This window comes from Girardinichthys multiradiatus, chromosome 14 (assembly GCF_021462225.1).
Source record: "Girardinichthys multiradiatus isolate DD_20200921_A chromosome 14, DD_fGirMul_XY1, whole genome shotgun sequence".
In the NCBI taxonomy this organism is placed as follows: Eukaryota; Metazoa; Chordata; class Actinopteri; order Cyprinodontiformes; family Goodeidae; genus Girardinichthys; species Girardinichthys multiradiatus.
Genome location: NC_061807.1, coordinates 41,638,055 through 41,659,582, shown reverse-complemented (window position 1 = coordinate 41,659,582; position 21,528 = coordinate 41,638,055). Strand labels below are relative to the sequence as shown.

The 21,528-nt window shown below is 41.1% G+C and overlaps 1 protein-coding gene across 3 annotated transcripts; it reads right to left on the bottom strand.

Annotated features, from left to right (window-relative positions):
• Positions 1-6,623: 6,623 nt before the first annotated feature.
• On the bottom strand, positions 6,624-19,872 carry LOC124880933. 3 transcript variants are annotated; one of them, XM_047386381.1, is made up of 8 exons: positions 19,603-19,872; positions 13,747-13,825; positions 8,580-8,733; positions 8,151-8,483; positions 8,004-8,045; positions 7,791-7,901; positions 7,647-7,681; positions 6,624-6,900 (listed from the first exon to the last, which is right to left on the bottom strand). In XM_047386381.1, exons 3-8 carry the CDS (start codon positions 8,659-8,661, stop codon positions 6,766-6,768), a joined length of 738 nt encoding a protein of 245 aa, XP_047242337.1. In that variant the 5' UTR covers positions 8,662-8,733; positions 13,747-13,825; positions 19,603-19,872; the 3' UTR covers positions 6,624-6,765. The 3 variants fall into 3 exon arrangements, with proteins under 3 accessions (XP_047242337.1, XP_047242338.1, XP_047242340.1); XM_047386382.1 differs by having other exon boundaries at positions 6,624-6,894; positions 19,603-19,869; XM_047386384.1 differs by having other exon boundaries at positions 6,624-6,888; positions 19,603-19,865.
• Between the last annotated feature and the right edge of the window lie 1,656 nt (positions 19,873-21,528).

The window sequence follows — 21,528 nt, the reverse complement described above, 5'->3', positions numbered from 1 at the left end:
CATAGTTTTACGTAGGAGGAGAGACCACAGTTCCAGGTTTGGGTGCAGTTTTCCAGAAACACTTCACCCTCGTGTCCTGCCATCCTCTACTCCTCTTTATATGCACCTTCTACTTTATATAAATATTTGGTTATGATTGTACAATCAAGGTATTAATTCCTTGTAATTCTGGACTCATTATCAAGGGTTATATTATTTTTATAAATGCAAACTATACTAAAAACATTTTCTGTAGTTATCTTATATGAATTTACCTGATCATATCTGGATCAATAACTAATAGATAAACGTATAATGTGGCAGTGAATTTGTGAAATAATTGAATGCATGTTAAATTCTCAGCTCATTGTTATGAAATATATTTCCTTTTCCATTAAAAATCAACTTTATAATATAAACGAATTTTCAGAATTTTTACCTAATAATTACAATTATTGTTCAGGCTTTTTTAAATAAAATTCCAGTAGTATTTTGGGGGCCTTTCAATGGAGAAAGGCCTTCAAATCTCATAACGTCGACTTATTTTTTCTGCTCTGTCAGGATGTACAATTTTGGTCTTTGTTTTTGTTTACATTGCCATTATAGGTTTTCCCTGTTCATTTGATTAATAGTTTACTTTTGTCTAGTTAATATTTGCTTAGATCCTCGTGCTTGTGTGTTTACTTTAGATCTATTTTCTTCCCCAAGTCTGTTATTTAGTTTAATTCTCTTTTGTTTTGTTCCTTATGGTTATTTCCCTTCTTTGATTTTATTTAGTTTTAGTTTCTCGTTTAATATTATTGTGCTTGTTTACTTTAGTTGTTTCCATGTCCTTAGATTTAGTTCCTTCTAGAGTTACTATTTATGTTAGCTTATGTTTAGGTTTCTGTTCCCTGCTCCTCCCAGTTAGTTTAGTGTTTGTTTCCCTTAGAGTTGTCTCCAGTTTAGTTTCCCCTCCTGTTTCTGCGTTCCCCATCTCTCGTTGCCATAGAAACCTATTCCCTCAGTTCCCTACACCTGGTCTTCACACCTGCCAGCAATCATCTGATTACCAGCCTCTCTCATTCTCTTTGTTTCACCATTCACCCTCTGTATAAAAGCTTACCAGTTTCACTTGTTCCCTGTTGGTTCCTCCTGTTATCTTCCTGTGTCTCCTGCTCCATCTCCTGGTGTAAGTCATTTGTTATCTGTTTTATTAAAGGAAAGATTCCAAAGACTATGTGACTACCAAGCTTCTGTCAGCATCTCGGTCCCAATCAACCAAAAACCCTGACAATCTGGGTTTAGTGATTAATCTCAATGATTCTGCCCCTCTGTATGAGAAATGTATCCTCTTTTTTTAAAGAGTTGTAAACACTAGCTCCACAGGCTCATGACCCATTCAATGTGTCTCCATGTTTAGCTTTGTTTGACCACGTTGAGCCTATTCCACTGTCTTCCTTGTAGCAGCTAATATCTAACAAAAATGTATATGTTATTAATATGGTCATTTTTCACTATTTTGATTTGGATTTTACCTTTATATTTTTGAATACAAACCATTACTATTGCCTTATGTGGTAGACTTTTTCAGCACAACCTCATCTGTGTAAATCTACACTTATCTTTTGTATTTGGGCAAACTGTAATTGCATGTTGGACCTAAGTAACACAAAAACATAAAATCCAAGTTGGAAAAAAGTTTATTTTTTCACAGTGAAACCCACAAACATGTATAACGAATCATTTTGTAATCTAGAAAGTAAAGATACACTGTAAATTTCTAAAACTTATGCACAAATATTATGTACAAATATTATTTGCTGGAAAAATTATTTGCAGGAAAATGAAGGCAGCTCCTCATTTGTTTGTGTACAACTATTTCAAACTACTTACAAAACATCATGGCAAGATGCTAAAAATGTGTATATTTGTGCCAAATAAATTATAATGCTGGCAAATCCTTTATCAATGTTTGTACAACTATTTACAGTTATTTACAAAAGGCTCAGCAGGTCACAACCAGATACACATTATTCGTGGCACTACAAAAAAACAGTTTCTGTTCACCACTACACAGGAGCACATCACATGTCTGCCACTTCCATGGTGTGTAATACCTTTGTTGACCTGTCTGATCCAGAGATGGGACCTTGCAGGTGCGATTCAAAATGCTGCAGCAAGAGTTCTGATGAAAATTAAAAAGATAGATCATATTTCCCCTACCTTAGCTTCCCTTCATTGGCTCCCTGTTAAATCCAGAATAGAATTTAAAATTCTTCTCCTCACATACAAAGCCCTTAATGATCTAGCTCCATCATACATCAGAGATCTGGTTGTTCCATATGTTCCTAACAGAGCACTTCGTTCTCAGACTGCAGGTTTACTGGTGGTTCCCAGAGTCTCTAGAAGTAGAATGGGAGGCAGATCCTTTAGTAATCAGGCTCCTCTCCTGTGGAACCAGGTCCCAGTTTTAGTCCATGAGGCAGACACCCTGTCTACTTTTAAGGCTAGGCTTAAAACTTTCCTTTTTGATAAAGCTTATAGTTAGAGTGACTTAGGTTATTCTGAGCTATCTTCCTTATTTTTTACCTCCATCTTCTTCTCTCCCTGTTGGATGGAGTAAGGGGGAGTCAGGTTTAGCCTAAACGGCTCAGTTATGGTTGAGGTGCAAACACACCCTCCATTTCTGCTACCTGTACGACCCCCTCTCTTTTCCAATGGTTATAATCAATCTGACAGAGAGACGTATCCCAACCGTTGTGGTTTTTAGTATTACAATGGCCATCAGTGGGCTCTAGATGGACAACCTGTCTACTTTTAAGGCTAGGCTTAAAACCTTCCTTTTTAATAAAACTTATAGTTGTGTGGCTTAGGTTATCCTGAGTTATCTGTGTAGTTATGCTGCTATAGGCTTAGGCTGCTGGAGGACATAATGACCACTTTCACACTCTCACACTACTCTCCAATTTTGCATTATTTGCTGTCATTTCAGCTTTTAACTTGGTTCTCTCTCTTTTCTCTTCCTAGAAGCTACACCTGGCCTGACACTGTGTCTACCTGTGACACCTTTCTAGAGAGGGGCATCGTCCGAGCTTCTGCTTGCAACAACTTAATGCTCACCCTCTACTGATGATCCACATGGCCCTGTCTTTCAGTTTTTAACCCTTTCTCTCTCCTAGACATGGTAATTGACTGAGCATTTACTGTGACTAACTCTACAGGTCCTTCTCAAAATATTAGCATATTGTGATAAAGTTCATTATTTTCCATAATGTCATGATTAAAATTTAACATTCATATATTTTAGATTCATTGCACACTAACTGAAATATTTCAGGTCTTTTATTGTCTTAATACGGATAATTTTGGCATACAGCTCATGAAAACCCAAAATTCCTATCTCACAAAATTAGCATATTTCATCCGACCAATAAAAGAAAAGTGTTTTTAATACAAAAAACGTCAACCTTCAAATAATCATGTACAGTTATGCACTCAATACTTGGTCGGGAATCCTTTTACAGAAATGACTGCTTCAATGCGGCGTGGCATGGAGGCAATCAACCTGTGGCACTGCTGAGGTCTTATGGAGGCCCAGGATGCTTCGATAGCGGCCTTTAGCTCATCCAGAGTGTTGGGTCTTGAGTCTCTCAACGTTCTCTTCACAATATCCCACAGATTCTCTATGGGGTTCAGGTCAGGAGAGTTGGCAGGCCAATTGAGCACAGTGATACCATGGTCAGTAAACCATTTACCAGTGGTTTTGGCACTGTGAGCAGGTGCCAGGTCGTGCTGAAAAATGAAATCTTCATCTCCATAAAGCTTTTCAGCAGATGGAAGCATGAAGTGCTCCAAAATCTCCTGATAGCTAGCTGCATTGACCCTGCCCTTGATAAAACACAGTGGACCAACACCAGCAGCTGACACGGCACCCCAGACCATCACTGACTGTGGGTACTTGACACTGGACTTCTGGCATTTTGGCATTTCCTTCTCCACAGTCTTCCTCCAGACTCTGGCACCTTGATTTCCGAATGACATGCAGAATTTGCTTTCATCCGAAAAAAGTACTTTGGACCACTGAGCAACAGTCCAGTACTGCTTCTCTGTAGCCCAGGTCAGGCGCTTCTGCCGTTGTTTCTGGTTCAAAAGTGGCTTGACCTGGGGAATGCGGCACCTGTAGCCCATTTCCTGCACACACCTGTGCACGGTGGCTCTGGATGTTTCTACTCCAGACTCAGTCCACTGCTTCCGCAGGTCCCCCAAGGTCTGGAATCGGCCCTTCTCCACAATCTTCCTCAGGGTCCGGTCACCTCTTCTCGTTGTGCAGCGTTTTCTGCCACACTTTTTCCTTCCCACAGACTTCCCACTGAGGTGCCTTGATACAGCACTCTGGGAACAGCCTATTTGTTCAGAAATGTCTTTCTGTGTCTTACCCTCTTGCTTGAGGGTGTCAATAGTGGCCTTCTGGACAGCAGTCAGGTCGGCAGTCTTACCCATGATTGGGGTTTTTAGTGATGAACCAGGCTGGGAGTTTTAAAGGCCTCAGGAATCTTTTGCAGGTGTTTAGAGTTAACTCGTTGATTCAGATGATTAGGTTCATAGCTCGTTTAGAGACCCTTTTAATGATATGCTAATTTTGTGAAATAGGAATTTTGGGTTTTCATGAGCTGTATGCCAAAATCATCCGCATTAAGACAATAAAAGACCTGAAATATTTCAGTTAGTGTGCAATGAATCTAAAATATATGAATGTTAAATTTTCATCATTACATTATGGAAAATAATGAACTTTATCACAATATGCTAAAATTTTGAGAAGGACCTGTATGTGCTCTCTTTCAGAATAACCTTGAAAACTGGCTGAGTTTATCTGTTCTTTCTTTCTAGATGAAATGACTAAAGGAGCTACATCCATTAACATTTACTTTTCCTTCCCATAGAACGTACTCCTGGATCAGTGCTTCTGTGTTCTTTTTGTGTCTCTGCTCTGTTCTGTTCTCTCAAACCCCCAGTCGGACGTGGCAGATGGCCGCTCACACTGAACCTGGTTCTGCTGGAGGTTTCTTCCTGTTAAAAGGGAGTTTTTCCTCTCCACTATCGCTAAATGCATGCTCAGTATGAGGGATTGCTGCAAAGTCAACGCCAGTGACTGTCCACTGTCTCTACATTCTCATCCAGGAGGAGGGAATGCTGCAAGTCACTGACTTGATGCAATCTGCTGGGTTTCCTTAGATAGAAAAACTTTTTATCCAGTTTGAATTAATAACAGAATCTGACTGCACTGTTCATTGGTTAGGATTAATTGGAATGTATGTACTTGACTTTTGTGAAGTGCCTTGAGACGACATGTGTTGTGAATTGGCGCTATATAAATAAACTGAATTGAATTGAATTGAGTATCTCTCTTCATCTTTCAGCTCAAAAAGAAGCTGTCCTGCCTGCTGCCCTTTTAGTCTTCGCATGATCCTTTACATACAAAATAAAAACTACTAAACATACAGTTGGGCTGCACAGTGGCGCAGCTGGTAGCACTGCTGCCTTGCAGCAGAAAGGTCCTGGTTTCAACTCCCAGCCAGGGGTCTTTCTGCATAGAGTTGGCATGTTCTCACTGGTTACTCTGGCTTCCTCCCACAGTCCTTGGTTGTTTGTGTGTTGCCCTGCGATGGACTGGCAACTTGCCCAGGGTCTCATGTTGTTGTTTTTTTATGTTTGCAACCAAATCCCGTTCACAGAATAGCCGCATTTTACCATTTGTTGTTGCAATCAACAAGACAATTTTCCGAAAATAAAAATATAATTTAATTTAGCACAACTCTAGTCTTACTTGGCCTATTGCCACAATTTAAACACTGAAAGAATTTAAAGAGGTAGAGTCTTGCTGCTACATCCTCCCAAATCAGACCTAAAAACGACGCGTGTACTCGTCCATGGGACCCTAAGGGTTAATGTTATCCCCCCTCAACTTTTTAAGAAGGTCTATCCAACTTTGGACCCCTCTGTTCTTTCCTTCAGGTTTATTCCTGGTAAAAGACAGTTTTCCTCTCCACTGTCGCTACATGCATGCTCAGTATGATGGATTGCTCCAAAGCCAATGCAAGCGACTCTCCACTGTCCCTACATGCTCATCCAGGAGAAGTAAATGCTGCAAGACACTGACTCTGCAGTCTGCTGGGTTTCCTTACATTGAAAACTTTTTAAACAGTTTGAATAATAAGCAGAATTTGACTGCATTGCTTGATAACAAGGACCAATTTGAATCTATGTGCTTGACTTAGAATCTGTGTGATTTCTTTTATAACTTGTAAAGTCCCAAGAGACGAAATGTGAATAGGTGCTATATAAATTACCTGAACTGAAATGAACTGTTGTGCCAAAACATTTTAAACATGCTGTTGTGCAACCTCTGCTCTCAGATAACATAGTGCTGTCTCTTCCTGTCAAATATATGTGTATCTCACTCCTCCCACGGCAGATCACTTTACTCTCTTACAGAATGAGTCCAAAAACCATAATTTCTCTTTCTGACTCCTTCAGTTTGAGAGTGGTCTGTGTTTTCTGACAAAAAAGTAGGGACACCAAGAAAAACTAACTTTTATGGTTAACAGAAAGAAAGGAATCAATGTTTAGATCGAGATAAATTTAAGTTAAACAAAGACATCTTTAAAGTAGTAAAAAACACTTTATTTTAATTTGTCCCATGCACTCATGTTGCATATGGATGCACTGGACCAAAACATAATTAAATTAATGTGATAGCGTCTGCGTTTAATTCTGAGCTCCAGTTCCTGTTACTTCCTGAATTTATCTGGTGGCAGCATACACAACATGTGACTCCAGTTCGGTCGGTGGTGCAGGCCTGCGGCTTCTTTTTGTTTTCGCTTGGAAACTCAGAGCTGCGTACTTCAAATCATCTGAGTCCAGATTCTGAAGCTCACCCTAAGAAGAAAAAAAAAATAGTTCACACAGTATACTTAAAATGTGATTTATGTGAAATAAGAATCAACAAAGGCTAATTTGAATTCTAATCATGGAACTTAAAGTGGAAAGAATAAGAAACAGTAGAAAAACGTCGGTGCTTTGAAATGGCTAACAATATTGACATAAAAAGACAATGCTAAATGAATTTATCTTATTTATTATAGTTATTTTAATTTCCCTTTGGGATTAGTAAAGTATTTTTGAATTTTATTTTCGTTATACAAAATTTAGGTGATAAACTGTGAGAAGCCGATTCCTTAGTTCTTACCCTTTGTAGGCTGTTAATTTTTTATTTATCTTGATTTTGAGATTCTGTTTTTGTTTTTGTTGTTAAAACTGAGCCACTGTTATTATGTAGATAGAGGATAAATCAGTTCAGTACATCATCCTCCTTACAGTTGCATCATATTTGCCTTGTAATTTTGTCTCAGAAAGAAAGAAAGAAAGAAGGAAAGAAAGAAAGAAAGAAAGAATCCAGTCAAATTTGCAACAGTTGAATTAATATTTTTTACCTTTTTACTCAAAATTGACCAAGAAGCATTTGAGCACGAACTGGATTGCTTGCAAATGTCTAATATCAACTATCAATTTTAGAACTGTCAAGTGACGTTAAAGACATTGAGAAACTATTTACAGACAAGTTATCTAGTCAAATACCATTTTTAAATCTGATCATACAGTTTAAGTTAAAGTAATGAGTTTACCTTGTTTCTTTCTTTCTGCACCTTTACCCTTGAAGCTAAAAGATGAATAGAACAGTCTGGTTAATTCATAACTACTGACTACATATATTGTTTAGTTATCCATTAGTTTAGAATAAGTTGTACAATACTTTAAAAAAACTGTACCTGTCTGAAGTCTCCTATATTTTACAACCAGAACAATGACTGTTACGGAGAGAAGAACACTCAGAGCACCCGAAATCCCAGGTATCAGGTCCGTCAATTGGTCAGCTTCTTCTGAAAATATTTATAAATTCTAACTTTGTCTCTATTCAACATGGTAGACCTTTAAGTTACTGCAGTAAAGTCAGGCAAATGTTAAATAAGGAAATAACCTACTTTTATTATTAGAATCCCCCTCGTCATTGGAATCTTCATTAGCTGTGAGTATGCATTATATTTTTTGCTTGGTTATGTCGAATTTGATTGTTTTGCAATAACTGAGTTATAGTGAGGATGATACAGTGATGATAGAGTCAGTCTTACCTTTAATGATTAACTTTGTTGCACTGCCAATGACTGTATGTTTCCTTACATAAAATCCACAGAAATACAGCCCTGAGTCCCATGGGTCCACTTGTTTGATTTGAAGGAAGACAGTAGTCATGTTGCTACTCATCTCAAATTTTTCATTTTGGATTCCAACGCAGTAAGAAGCTTTACTTTCAGCACCGTACATGGAGGAGATGCAGCTGGGTTTGGTTCTATTGATCACTCTGAACCAGTCTGTCTGAGTTGGAGTTTGTGAAATGTTGGAGCAAAACAGAGTGACGTTTTCACCAGAATAGACCTCCACAGTTTGAGACTCACAGATCCAACCTGAAACAAAGAGATTGACCTTTAGCTGACAAACGCAAACCAGTAAGAATAAAATAGTGATGGTGGATTGGTGGAATTCTTTTACAATTTACTTACTGTGGCTGCAGAGCAGTAAAACTGTTATTTGCATGAAGCTCCTCATTCTGCATACAGCAATGTCACAGCTTGGCCATTTCATATTCTGCAGGGGGATTTATTAGAAAGGGGTGTGGTGTACACTTCACCTCTTGCAAAGAGGCTGAAGTTTTTCCTGAATGAAATAAATTTAGAAACCTTTAATTTGAACAGCAATCAGAAAAAAAAAACTATTTATATGTCAGAAAACTATTAATAATCACATCGGTTAATCTCAACTACTTTATACTAAAGGTAGTGTGGCACAGGCAATTGCACATTCAACATAGAATTTTAAATGTTTTTTGTGTTGGAACAAAGTGCTACAACATTTTTTTTATGAGTTATGCCCCTAACATTCTGCAATCAAAATACATTATGTGGTTGTTGTCATATACATGACCAGTGCTGTGACTTTCTGATCACTGTCTGCTTCTTGTTCCAATCTATACGGATTTGCTCTGGTGGTAAGGTGCTACACATAGACAAACATACAGTTGACATAAATCAATTTAAAAACAAAAACAAGTTGCATAGGAATGTTGTGAGAATAAAAAAGAATTATTGCAACTTTTTGTAGAGAAAGAACACCATGGCAAATATTAAAAAATATACATTAACAACAATATAGAATTGTGGGCTGCACAGTGGCACAGTTGGTAGCACTGTTGCCTTGCAGCAAGAAGGTCCTGGGTTCAAATCCCAACTGAGGGTCTTTCTGCATGGAGTTTGCATGTTCTCCCTGTGCATGCGTGGGTTCTCACCGGGTACTCCGGCTTCCTCCCACAGTCCAAAGACATGTCTGTTAGGTTAATTGGTCACTCTAAATTGCCCTTAGGTGTGTGCATGGTTGTTTGTGTGTTGCCCTGTGATGGACTGGTGACTTGTCCAGGGTGTACCCTGCCTCTCACCCATAGACTGCTGGAGATAGGCACCTGCGACCCACTATGGAATAAGCGGTAGAAAATGACTGACTGACTGACTGAAATATTATTTACATGTGCTGAGATATTCATATTATTTGCAAGGGGGAAGTTTCAGTGGGGGACCAGGGCCTTGTTAATGAGGCTAGACAGGAAGAAGCTATTTTTGTGGTGAGGTTTTGGTTTTGATGAACCGTAGCCTCATGCCAGAGGGAAGAGCCTGAAACAGTGTCCAGGGTGGGAGGGGTCAGCTGCATTGTTTTGTGCTCGACCCTCAGTCCTGGAGGCATGCAGTTCCTGAAGAGAAGGAAGATTTCAGCCATTCACTCTCTCTGCACAGCAAATGATACGCTGCAGCCTGCCCTTGTTCCTGATGGTGGCAGCAGCGTACCAGATGGTGATGGAGGAGGTGAGGATAGACTCAATGATAGCTGAATAGAAGTGCACCATCATTGTCTTTGGCAGGCTGAACTTCTTCAGTTGCCGTAGGAAGAACATTCTCTGCTGAGCCTTCTTGGTGAGGGAGGTGATGTCCAGCTCCCACTTGAGTTCTCAGGGAGCGAAAGGAGTCCACAATGGTGACTGGAGAGTCACACAGGGCATTGAGCACTTGACTGTTCTGGCTGCACCAGGTCACCTGATGACCAATCTCCCACCTGTAGGCAGACTAACCCCCCCCCCAGAGATGACCCCATTGAGGGTGGTGTCATCCGCAAATGGGAGCCTAACAGACTGGTGACTGGAGGTGCAGCTTTTGGTGTACAGGGAAAGGAGCAGAAGGGAAAGAGCACAGCCTTGAGGGGAACCGATGCTGATGGTCCTGGGATCAGAGATGTGTGTTCCCAGCATCATGTGCTGCTTTCTGTCTTTCAGGAAGCCTGTGATCCACCTGCAGGTGGAGTCGGGCATGCTCAGCAGGGCCGGGATGATGGTATTGAAAGCAGAGCTGAAGTCCACAAACAGGATCTTGGTGTAGGTTCCAGGGGAGTCCAGGTGCTGCAGAATGTTGTGAAGGGCCATGTTTGTTTAAAGCTTAGCTTCTGATCTAATACACTTTACTGAAGCTGTGACATCATACATCTGTCTTTGCGAGGACATGTGTACAGACCAAGGCCTTTCAGCAACAGTAAACCATAGTTTACTTCAAATCTGAGGAAGAGGCTTACAACAGTGGGGACCGGTCCCTGTCTAAGCAGACCAGGAACAAACTGACCAAAGAGATCAGGGTAGCTAGGAGAAGTTACAGCAAGAAGCTAAAAAAAACTTCTCAGATAATGACCCAGCTTTAGCTTGGAATGGTTAGAAAAACCTTGCTGCCTAGATGAGACCATCCCCCCAACTTGATCAGAATCTTCATCTGACACCAACCACCGCCCTCCCCTCAGACCCTCTGTCTGGACTTAAGATAGGCTATATTGGCATCAAAACATCCCCCTCATGCCTGAGAGCCTGTGCTGGCAACCTGGTCCCCATCTTCATATCTTCAGCATGCCTCTGGAGCTGTGTAAGGTTCCCACGTGCTTCAAACATTTCACCATCATCCTGGTCCTCAAGAAACACACCATCACGTGGTTAAATGACCACAGACCTGTCGCCCTGACGTGGTGCTCTATGTAGTGAAGATGGCTTCAATGTAGGCATCCACAGTCTAGCACTGACATCTGTTTTACTAAACCTACCTAGTCATTCACCTCCAAACATTTTCAGTGATATTTAGTACAGGACAATATGTATAATGATCCAAAAAGTCCAATGTGCTGTGCAGAAAACATCACCAGAGAGATCTCCTTGTATGTTGTGGTGTCTTAATGGTGGCCAGTTTTTTGTCCACCATTAAGCCTTTTCATACAAATGCTGTTTTATTGTTATTGGGCTGCAACCAGCATCAATAAGTGCCTTAATTTAGGTAAGGAATCTACTTGTGTCTTTATGGGCACCCAACCAGATACTCCAGCTCAGACAAGCCGAAAGTATTTTTGGGCCTACATATGACTTTTTGTCTCATGACTTTCATACTGCATCCAATCAGTAAAGAAATGGAGCTCTACAAGAGACTTTAATTGTACAGCTCAAGACTCTTGCCTTTGTCATGACAGTCTAAATGCCTGAAAGAACATGACATGAAAGCCAGATTTAAGGGCAGACTAACTTTTTAAAGCTAACAATCTAAACATTTGATTCTTCCTTGGTCTTGAGAATTTGATCAGGAGTATAATTTATATAGATGGCAATCACACTCTGTATATCTATGATAAATTTGACCATTGGATGGATGACTGCCCTTAATGCCAACATATGTACACAAACAGTGGTAGGGACATTGTGTAATGGTATCATGCAACTGTACACCCACCTTTTTGTGCTGTTGTAGATGTGCCAGATCTTTTCAAATCAGTTTGGTACCCATGCTGTTCTGCTTATTGACCAAACTTTGGTTGGTCAATTTTTCAATTTATTGGGCGGGCTGGCACTAGTCTGGGTTGGTGCTGGGGCAGTCTGCCTGTCTCCACCCTCGAAGGGAAGGGGACCACCTCCTGGGTCTGGGGGCTAGTTGTCCCTATGAGGTATTGGCGCTTGGACCTGGGAGTATAGAGTATTATATGGGGAGTGTGAGTGAGTGTACGACGTCCATTGTTGTTTGTCTTTATGTTGGGTGCGTGGCTGTGAGTGTTTTTATGTGTGCGCATGAGAGTGGGAACGTGTGATTGTGATTGTGTGTGCCTGTTTTCTGTGCCAGGTTAGGTCTTGGACTGCTCCCTCTCCTGGATAAGTTTAGGCCCCCCATTAAATGTGGGGCCTATTTCCTTCCTGCCACACTACATGACAGGGGTTGGTCTCTCTGCCCACTGGGGTACTTGTGGTTCTCGGTATCCGGGGCTGGGTGATTTGGTGTGTGCCGGCTCACTCCTGGTGGCTGCTTGCCAGGGCTTGGACCCCTGGGCTCTGACGGGCCTCTGCTTGGGGAGTGATATGTCCCGGGGTCTCGGGACACATGGCTGGATCTGCTTGGGCGTAGACGGCTTCCATCAGGGCCTATGGGCTCGTCGCTGCAACTCCCTGGGGTTTCTGCACTGTAGCTCCTAGGTGGTTCCCCTGGGACTCTCCCCTGCTCTTCTCTGGGGTGGTTGCAGTAGTCCTGGTGATGGTTCTCTTAGGGTTCCCGTGCTCTTGGGGGCCTTTAGATGTCTATGGCTTGGATCTCCTCCGTATCTCTCCCAGGTCCAGGGGGACAGGTCTGTGGCTCCTCACACTCACTATTGCATATCTTTATGGAGAAACCTTGTATACACAAGCACTCAGGTGTTAACAGATACACATATGTTCCATATTGAGCCACATTTACCACTAAATACATCTTGCATTCATAAGTACCGTGTACTTTTTGGTAAAAAACCTGGTAATATGAATGTCTCTGCAGTTGTAGAAGCAAGAATGGTGTTCTCTTGTAATCTTTTCATCCTTCTTTCTCTCCTCCATTCTTTTCTCCTCTCCCTTTTTTATTTTTGCTCCACTCTCTCTCTTTCTTGCTTCTTATTTTTTCATTTTTGTTTTTGTCTCTGTGTCCGTTACAATCGAAATAATCCCAAAGCAATCTGTAATACAGTTTTATAAATATCAAGCAGAGCTTTAAAATGTTAGCTGTAATGCTCCACTTGTGAAAGTAAATCTGTTGGGCTTTTTCTTGGCACTTAGACAACAATTCTGAGCGCTACTCTGCCAGGACAGGACACTGTTAAAAGAAAAAAGCACAAAAGGTTATACTGACTGTACCTCCAACCTTCTTTTTTTCTATCAACATTCTTAAAAAAAAGACGTGAGAACCTTCGTTACGGTAAAGTTTCCCACTGAAAAGGGTAGTTACTTGTAAATATCCCTGCCCCCTCCAGCTCAAAGAGCATACCGATCCATCCCATTTGGTTATTTTTGTAGTTTGATAGCAGTGATACAAATATCTATTGGCGCAGAAGCAAGACAAAAATGGCAACACAATGCAAAATTGTTTATGTAATAATACTATTCAAAACATGCAATCCTCAAGGAGCTAAAGGCGAGCACACAGCACTGACGTAAGCAGAAATCATGATGCTACTGCTATCAAAACAGTAGCCAGGATATTATATCAACACATAAGAAATTCACATCTAAAATAAAGTTTGTCATTTTAGCGTTATTTGCAGGTTATCGCTTTGCTGTGTCCATCGTTTCCATAGACAGAAGGAACTAACCTTAATCAGAGTCTTTCGCCAAATCCACCCAACAACCGACCACTTATCCACTTGCAGCTTCGGCATACTTGAGCTTGGACTACAAAATCGCAACGAGAAATGAAAATGGTGAACTGTTCAGCCGGCAGTGCATGACTTTGTTTACCACAGCATAATGTGATGTAACAGTTTAAAAAAACAGAGACTAGAGAAAACTGAACGAATTAAAAAATACGACCCAAACAGGATATAAAGGTATCTACGCTGCATCTGGAGAGACTAAATTCAACTTTTCCTGACTCCTATAGACTCCAAGTATACAACAAAATGTATTTATTGGCTAAAAAAGTGGATTTTCCATGATATGTCCCTTTTAAAATAGATGAATGCCTACAATGCCACCTCAGCTTGATGTCAAACCCCAACCCCCAAGTTTAAAAAAAGCAACAGTCCTCTTTTACAGTTCCTTTTTCCTTTACTATTTTTGCTGCTTATTGTTTCAGTTCACATAGAATAAAACAGTTTTGTGGCTTGTGGTATAGCATTGACAAATATTTACAGGTCCTTCTCAAAAAATTAGCATATTGTGATAAAGTTCATTATTTTCCATAATGTCATGATGAAAATTTAACATTCATATATTTTAGATACATTTCACACTAACTGAAATATTTCAGGTCTTTTATTGTCTTAATACGGATGATTTTGGCATACAGCTAATGAAAACCCAAAATTCCTATCTCACAAAATTAGCATATCATTAAAAGGGTCTCTAAATGAGCTATGAACCTAATCATCTGAATCAACGAGTTAACTCTAAACACCTGCAAAAGATTCCTGAGGCCTTTAAGACTCCCAGCCTGGTTCATCACTCAAAACCCCAATCATGGGCAAGACTGCCGACCTGACTGCTGTCCAGAAGGCCACTGTTGACACCCTCAAGCAAGAGGGTAAGACACAGAAAGAAATTTCTGAACGAATAGGCTGTTCCCAGAGTGCTGTATCAAGGCACCTCAGTGGGAAGTCTGTGGGAAGGAAAAAGTGTGGCAGAAAACGCTGCACAACGAGAAGAGGTGACCGGACCTTGAAGAAGATTGTGGAGAAGGGCCGATTCCAGACCTTGGGGGACCTGCGGAAGCAGTGGACTGAGTCTGGAGTAGAAACATCCAGAGCCACCGTGCACAGGCGTGTGCAGGAAATGGGCTACAGGTGCCGCATTCCCCAGACCTGGGCTACAGAGAAGCAGCACTGGACTGTTGCTCAGTGGTCCAAAGTACTTTTTTCGGATGAAAGCAAATTCTGCATGTCATTCGGAAATCAAGGTGCCAGATTCTGGAGGAAGACTGGGGAGAAGGAAATGCCAAAATGCCAGAAGTCCAGTGTCAAGTACCCACAGTCAGTGATGGTCTGGGGTGCTGTGTCAGCTGCTGGTGTTGGTCCACTGTGTTTTATCAAGGGCAGGGTCAATGCAGCTAGCTATCAGGAGATTTTGGAGCACTTCATGCTTCCATCTGCTGAAAAGCTTTATGGAGATGAAGATTTCATTTTTCAGCACGACCTGGCACCTGCTCACAGTGCCAAAACCACTGGTAAATGGTTTACTGACCATGGTATCACTGTGCTCAATTGGCCTGCCAACTCTCCTGACCTAAACCCTATAGAGAATCTGTGGGATATTGTGAAGAGAACGTTGAGAGACTCAAGACCCAACACTCTGGATGAGCTAAAGGCCGCTATCGAAGCATCCTGGGCCTCCATAAGACCTCAGCAGTGCCACAGGCTGATTGCCTCCATGCCACGCCGCATTGAAGCAGTCATTTCTGCAAAAGGATTCCCGACCAAGTATTGAGTGCATAACTGTACATGATTATTTGAAGGTTGACGTTTTTTGTATTAAAAACACTTTTCTTTTATTGGTCGGATGAAATATGCTAATTTTGTGAGATAGGAATTTTGGGTTTTCATGAGCTGTATGCCAAAATCATCCGTATTAAGACAATAAAGGACCTGAAATATTTCAGTTAGTGTGCAATGAATCTAAAATATATGAATATTAAATTTTCATCATTACATTATAGAAAATAATGAACTTTATCGCAATATGCTAATTTTTTGAGAAGGACCTGTAGGTCCTGCTTCAGTTTTTGACTGCATGTAGAGTAGACGCATTGGTGGTTTCCCCTGGTGCTGCTAGCTATGTGTGAGAACACTTTATCAGAAAAACGTCTAGTCAGGAAATCAGTCAAGTGGTTAACAGCATGTCTGAAATTAGTTTGTCACAGCCTAAGGAGCACACACATATTGTAAAAATAATTAGGCTTTACGCATTTTGCAGCACTGCGCTAACATTGGTAATCAATAATATTAATATTCTGATTATAGACAACACATTACGTGTCCCACCAGGGATAAAAACACTCTGGACCACTGCTATACAACTCTAAAGGATGCATACCATGCTGTCACCAGAGCTGCTTTGGGACTCTGATCATCTCATCACAACCCACTGGCAGAAATTTAAAGCTTCCAAACCTGTGGTTCGGACTGTTAAAAAGTGGACTGATGAGTCAAAGCAGATGTTATAGGCCTGCTTTGACTGCACAGATTGGACTGTTTTTGAAACTTCCGCCACTGATTTAAACCAACTCACTAAAGTGGTGAAATCATACATTATTTTCTGTGAGGACGTGTGTGCAAACCAAGACCTTTTGCACATAGAATAAGAATACATTTTCATTCACGTCACATCTAAGGAAGTTGCACAGGGAAGAGGACCGGGCAGTTGGGACCGGGCCCTGTATGAGCAAGCCAGGAACATACTGACCAAGGAGATCAGAGCAGCTAAGAAAAGCTTCTCAGACAAAGACGCTGTATGGAATGGTTCCTCGCCTGGCAAAATCAACTAAATGGCCTCTATTGTAGGAATGAATAGCAGTAGTTTACACCTATACCCAACTACTCCACATACGATTCAGAAACAAATTTTTCCCATACACCAACTACATCTCTACCTTCAGACCCTAAGGATCCCCGAGGAAGATGTAAATAGGTTCTTTCAGCACTTGAAAACTAGAAAGGCCTCAGGACCCGATAATGTCTCTCCATCATACCTGAAAGCCTGCGCCGACCAGCTGACACCCATCTTCACTGAGATCTTCAACATGTTACTGGAGCTGTGTGAGGTTCCCTCCTGCTTCAAACAATCCACCATCATCCCGGTGCCCAAGAAACACATCATCACAGGATTAAATGACTACAGGCCTGTAGCCCTGACGTCTGTGGTCATGAAATCTTTTGAGCAACTGATGTTGAAGCAGCTGAAGGACATCACAGACCCCCTGTTTCCCCCCCCTGTGGTTTGCTTACTGGGGAAACAGGTCGGCAGATGGTGTAGTCAACTTGAGACTATACTTCATCTTGCAACACCTCAACCACCCAGGGATGTACCCCAGGATCCTGTTTATGGACTTCAGCTCGGCCTTCAACACCATCAGCTGAGACATCCTCCACCAGAAGCTCACCAAGCTCAAGGTCTTGGGCTCCACTTGTCAGTAGATCACCAGTTTCCTGAGCAGCATCAGGTGAGACTGGGGAGCATCAGCACTGGCGCCCCCCAGGGGTGTTTTCTTTCCCCACTCCTCTTCTCCCTCTACACAAATAACTGCCCCTCAACGGACCCATCTGTGAAACTACTGAAGTTTGCCGATGACACCACTGTCACTGGTCTGATCCAGGACAGTGATCAGTCTACATAGGAGGTGGATTGGGTAGTGCACTGGGGTGGTCAGAGTCATTTTGAACTCAACCCACTTAAGACTGTGGAGATTATGGTGGACTTTTGGAGAACAGCGCCCACACACACCCTCCTCACCATACTCAACAACACTGTATCTGCTGTGGACCACTTCCAGTTCCTAGGAACCAGCATTTCTCAAAACCTGAGATGGTCCTCACACATAGACAATGTTCGGAAGGAGGCCCAGCAGAGACTGGACTTCCTGTGTCAACTCAAGAAGTACAACCTTCCACAGGAGCTGCTGCTCATCCTCTACACTGCCATAATCCAGTGTGTCCTGTCTTCATCCATCTCAGTGTGGTTTGGTTCATCCACCAAACAGGACAGGTCCAGACTGCAACGAATAATCAGGTCTGCAGAGAGAATAATCAGGGGTGACCTTCCCTCCATCCAGGACTTATACATGTTTAGGATCAGAAAAAGGGCATCTAAAATTTCTGCAGACCCCACACACCCTGCACACAAACTGTTTAGGCTTTTACCTTCAGGTGGCGCTACAGAGTGCTGTCTGCTGAAACCATCCACCACAGAGGCTGTTTCTATGATGAACACTTGACAGCCAGAGTTCTAGAACAGCACCGTGCATACTTGGACTTATCTCACATTATCTTCTGTTGTAAAGTCTCTTGTGTATATATGTACATTTAAAGGTTATTTTTTATTTCTGCTTATTTATATTTGAAAAACAATAATGAAAAATCTTCACTGAGAGCAAAGTGTACCAGAGTCAAATTCCTTGTTCCATTCAATTCAGTTTTATTTATATAGGGCCAATTTACAAAACAGTTTTTCTATCTAAACTGCATCGAGTCATTGACTTGCAGCATTCACTCCTCCCGGATGAGCATGTAGAGACAGTGGACAGTCGCTTTGTATTGACTTTGCAGCAATCCCTCATACTGAGCATGCATGTAGCAACAATGAAGAGGAAAACTCCCTTTAAACATGAAAAGCCTCCAGCAGAACCAGCCTCAGTGTGAGCGGCCATCTGCCACGACTAACTGGGGGATTGTTTGTGTGAACAAACTTGGCAATAAAGCTGTTTCTTATGTAATCCAAAAAAGTAAACATTTCATCAGCTTTCTTTGCATTCAAGTAAACATATTTAGCCCAGGTGGTGTTTCTCTGTCTTTTTGATCTATTTGTCTTGAGATGTTCTTCATATTTGACCTTATTATTAATCTCTAATTAGTTGACAAAAAGGAATAGTACACACAAATGGGGCACGTCAGCGGCATGAGAAAGTGTTCGCAGAGGTAGCAGAGAGAATGACAAGCCACGAATTTTATTCCACACCACAGAGCGGGGAAAAACTCAAAAAACTCAAGAGTGACTACAAAAATACTAAGGACCACAATGGCCACTGAACACTGTGGCTTTGGTTGAAATCACAGTTGGAGGACACAGTTGTGGTGAGTGTTTATTTTTATAGTCTGCAATTGAAATCTTTTTTAGGCTTACGCTAAACCATAACACAGTAACGGTTAATAGAAGCACAGTGCACGACGCTGACGGCTGGAGGTGGGTCTTCAAGACATAACTCCAGCTGTCAGTGAATGGAAACTGTTGGAATTGACTTTTTGTGATTAACTGTGTTTAAACTTATATTAGTTATTTAATGGTTATTAACTGTGTCTGATAAATTAAGCTTTGGGTTTTGGGAACTTCAGACTGACTCCAGCTTCTTGCCTCGGGCTGTTAACAAAAGAACTGGGTAAAATAGTTCACAAATTTGATGCCGTGACCTGGATTGGCTGACTCTGAGGCTGTGTCCCGCTGGATCTGATTGGAAGGGACCCCCTTCTCAGACGATTGCAGCTGGCTGAAAATAACAGTTAAGCGGAAAACCTGATTTTAAATTTTCATATTGGATCAGCTGAAAGTGGTTGTCTGAAGAAGAGTATTCTCTAATCTCTAAAGCTCTAATCTTTAAATGTTTTTTTTTCTAATTCAAATACTGTGAAATGCTTTAAGTTGTGGAATGACCACATGTAAAGTACTAAGCACATGCCCTTAAGTGACGGAAGGTGAATATGTGTCCTTGTCTCAATTAAATTGACTAATATAAAAATGCTATTTACCTTCTAAATTTCATACATTAGCAGTCCAGAAGTTGGGTGTTCTTGCGAAAAATACAACAGTGAAGATACTGTTCCTCCTGTCCTCCCGCTAAGCAGTCGAGACGATGGTTCCCCCAGCACTCAGCGGCCTGACCACAAAGATAAGCAAGTGCTTAAAAAAATCCCTCCCTATGCAGAAGCACATATGAATATGGATAAACAGGGTCACAACTACAACCCACACCCTTTCTGATCCCCAGAGCACACCTCCCGTAATGTGCCCTTTAAAAGTAGTACGAAATAGATTATTGCAAACTGACTCCTTCCCTGGAAATGATCTTCATAATCGAGCAGCTGAGAGTTACCTCACTGTAACTGCAGAACTGAGTAAAAATCCTTTCATAAAGACAGAATCTGTTATGGATTTCAATTCCAACCGGTTGTGTCATAAAGTAACATATTTGGGTCATGTTATCTGCTTCTCTTGTCTACAGCTGACCTCCTCCCACAAGTCTGACATTTCACAGCACTCCAAGCCCACAGCTGTTAAATCCATGATGCACTTCCTAGGTCTTGTTACACAGAGCGAAAACCTTGTCCCAAATTTCTCTAACCTAGTGTCTGCCCTTAGTGTCTGATAGCTCTAATTACACAAGCACATTACAAAAATTATAACTCTCCCCTATAATGAACCACAGAAGTTGAAAAAGCATTCGTGGATATTAAAAGTGTGCTCTCTACAGCATTTCATCTTGATGTTGATGAAAAGAATGGATTTGTAAACGCCATTCTTTTTGAAAAGGCAGGGGAATAGGAGCCCAACAGACAGAAAGGTGTAAATGTATTACAGCTCAAAGCTTGATAGTGTTGAAAGAAGACATCTGTAGGAGCCTAAACTATGTGTTATGCAGGGTGTTTGTTAGTTATGAGACTGGTAAAATGCTTAATTTGGTCAGATGATGTGGGTGTAGCCTAGGGGAAAGAAGGAAGGTCGAGGTGGAAGACGGAAAAGATGGGGAGTGAAGCCTAACAGTTTTTTGACCTCCCTCTCTCCTTTTTGTTTAACTAACAACATGTGGATAAGTCGCTTTTCCTTATTTTTCTCTTTTGTTGTACATGTTCGGTTCATTAAGTAAACATTTTGAAGCAAGACATCTCTGAGAATTAATTTTTTATATTTATTGTTGGGATGAGAGACATGCGGGAGGTAATGGGAGCGTCAGGCTCAGGTTTTGTTTAATAAGGATCTACAACATCCTACATGTTTAAATTATATAGCAGCAATAGACAAAGCATTACAAAATACTTCTCACATTACAATGAATAACCAAAGCCATGTGCACAATGATCATGGAGTTAAGGCATTCCTCAGCTCCAACGCATTTACAACATCAGCACTTATAATCTAAGGTCTCTAAAAGACTCTCTGCATAATAAAGGCCTTTTTCCAAAACTGTGGAACTATTTTTAACCACACTACCAAATTTTGAACCATGCTTTTCTTTTTAATTTGATCTGTGTTTTTTTCACTACGGCTCCTTATGAACTCTGGGTTAAAAGCAAATGTGATAAGGGGCTAGTTTCTGTTTTATTTATTTATTCATTGTGTCCTGTCTGGCAGAGTAGCGCTCAGAATTGTTGTCTGAGTTCCAAGAAAAAGCCCAACAGATTTAAAACAGATAGTGGAGCACTGCAGCTAGCGCTTTCAAGCTCTGCTTGATATTTATAAAAGAAACTATATTAGAAACTGTTTAGGGAATATTTCGATTGTTACGGGCACAGAGACAAAAATGAGAAGGGAAAAAATAAAAGGCACTAAAGAGAGAGTCGGGGCAAAAAGGAAAAGGAGAGAGAAGGAGAAAAAAATAGAGGGAAGAAAGAAGGATAAAGAGAATACAAGATAACACCCTGCTTGTTTCTACTCCTGCAGAAACAATCATATCAACA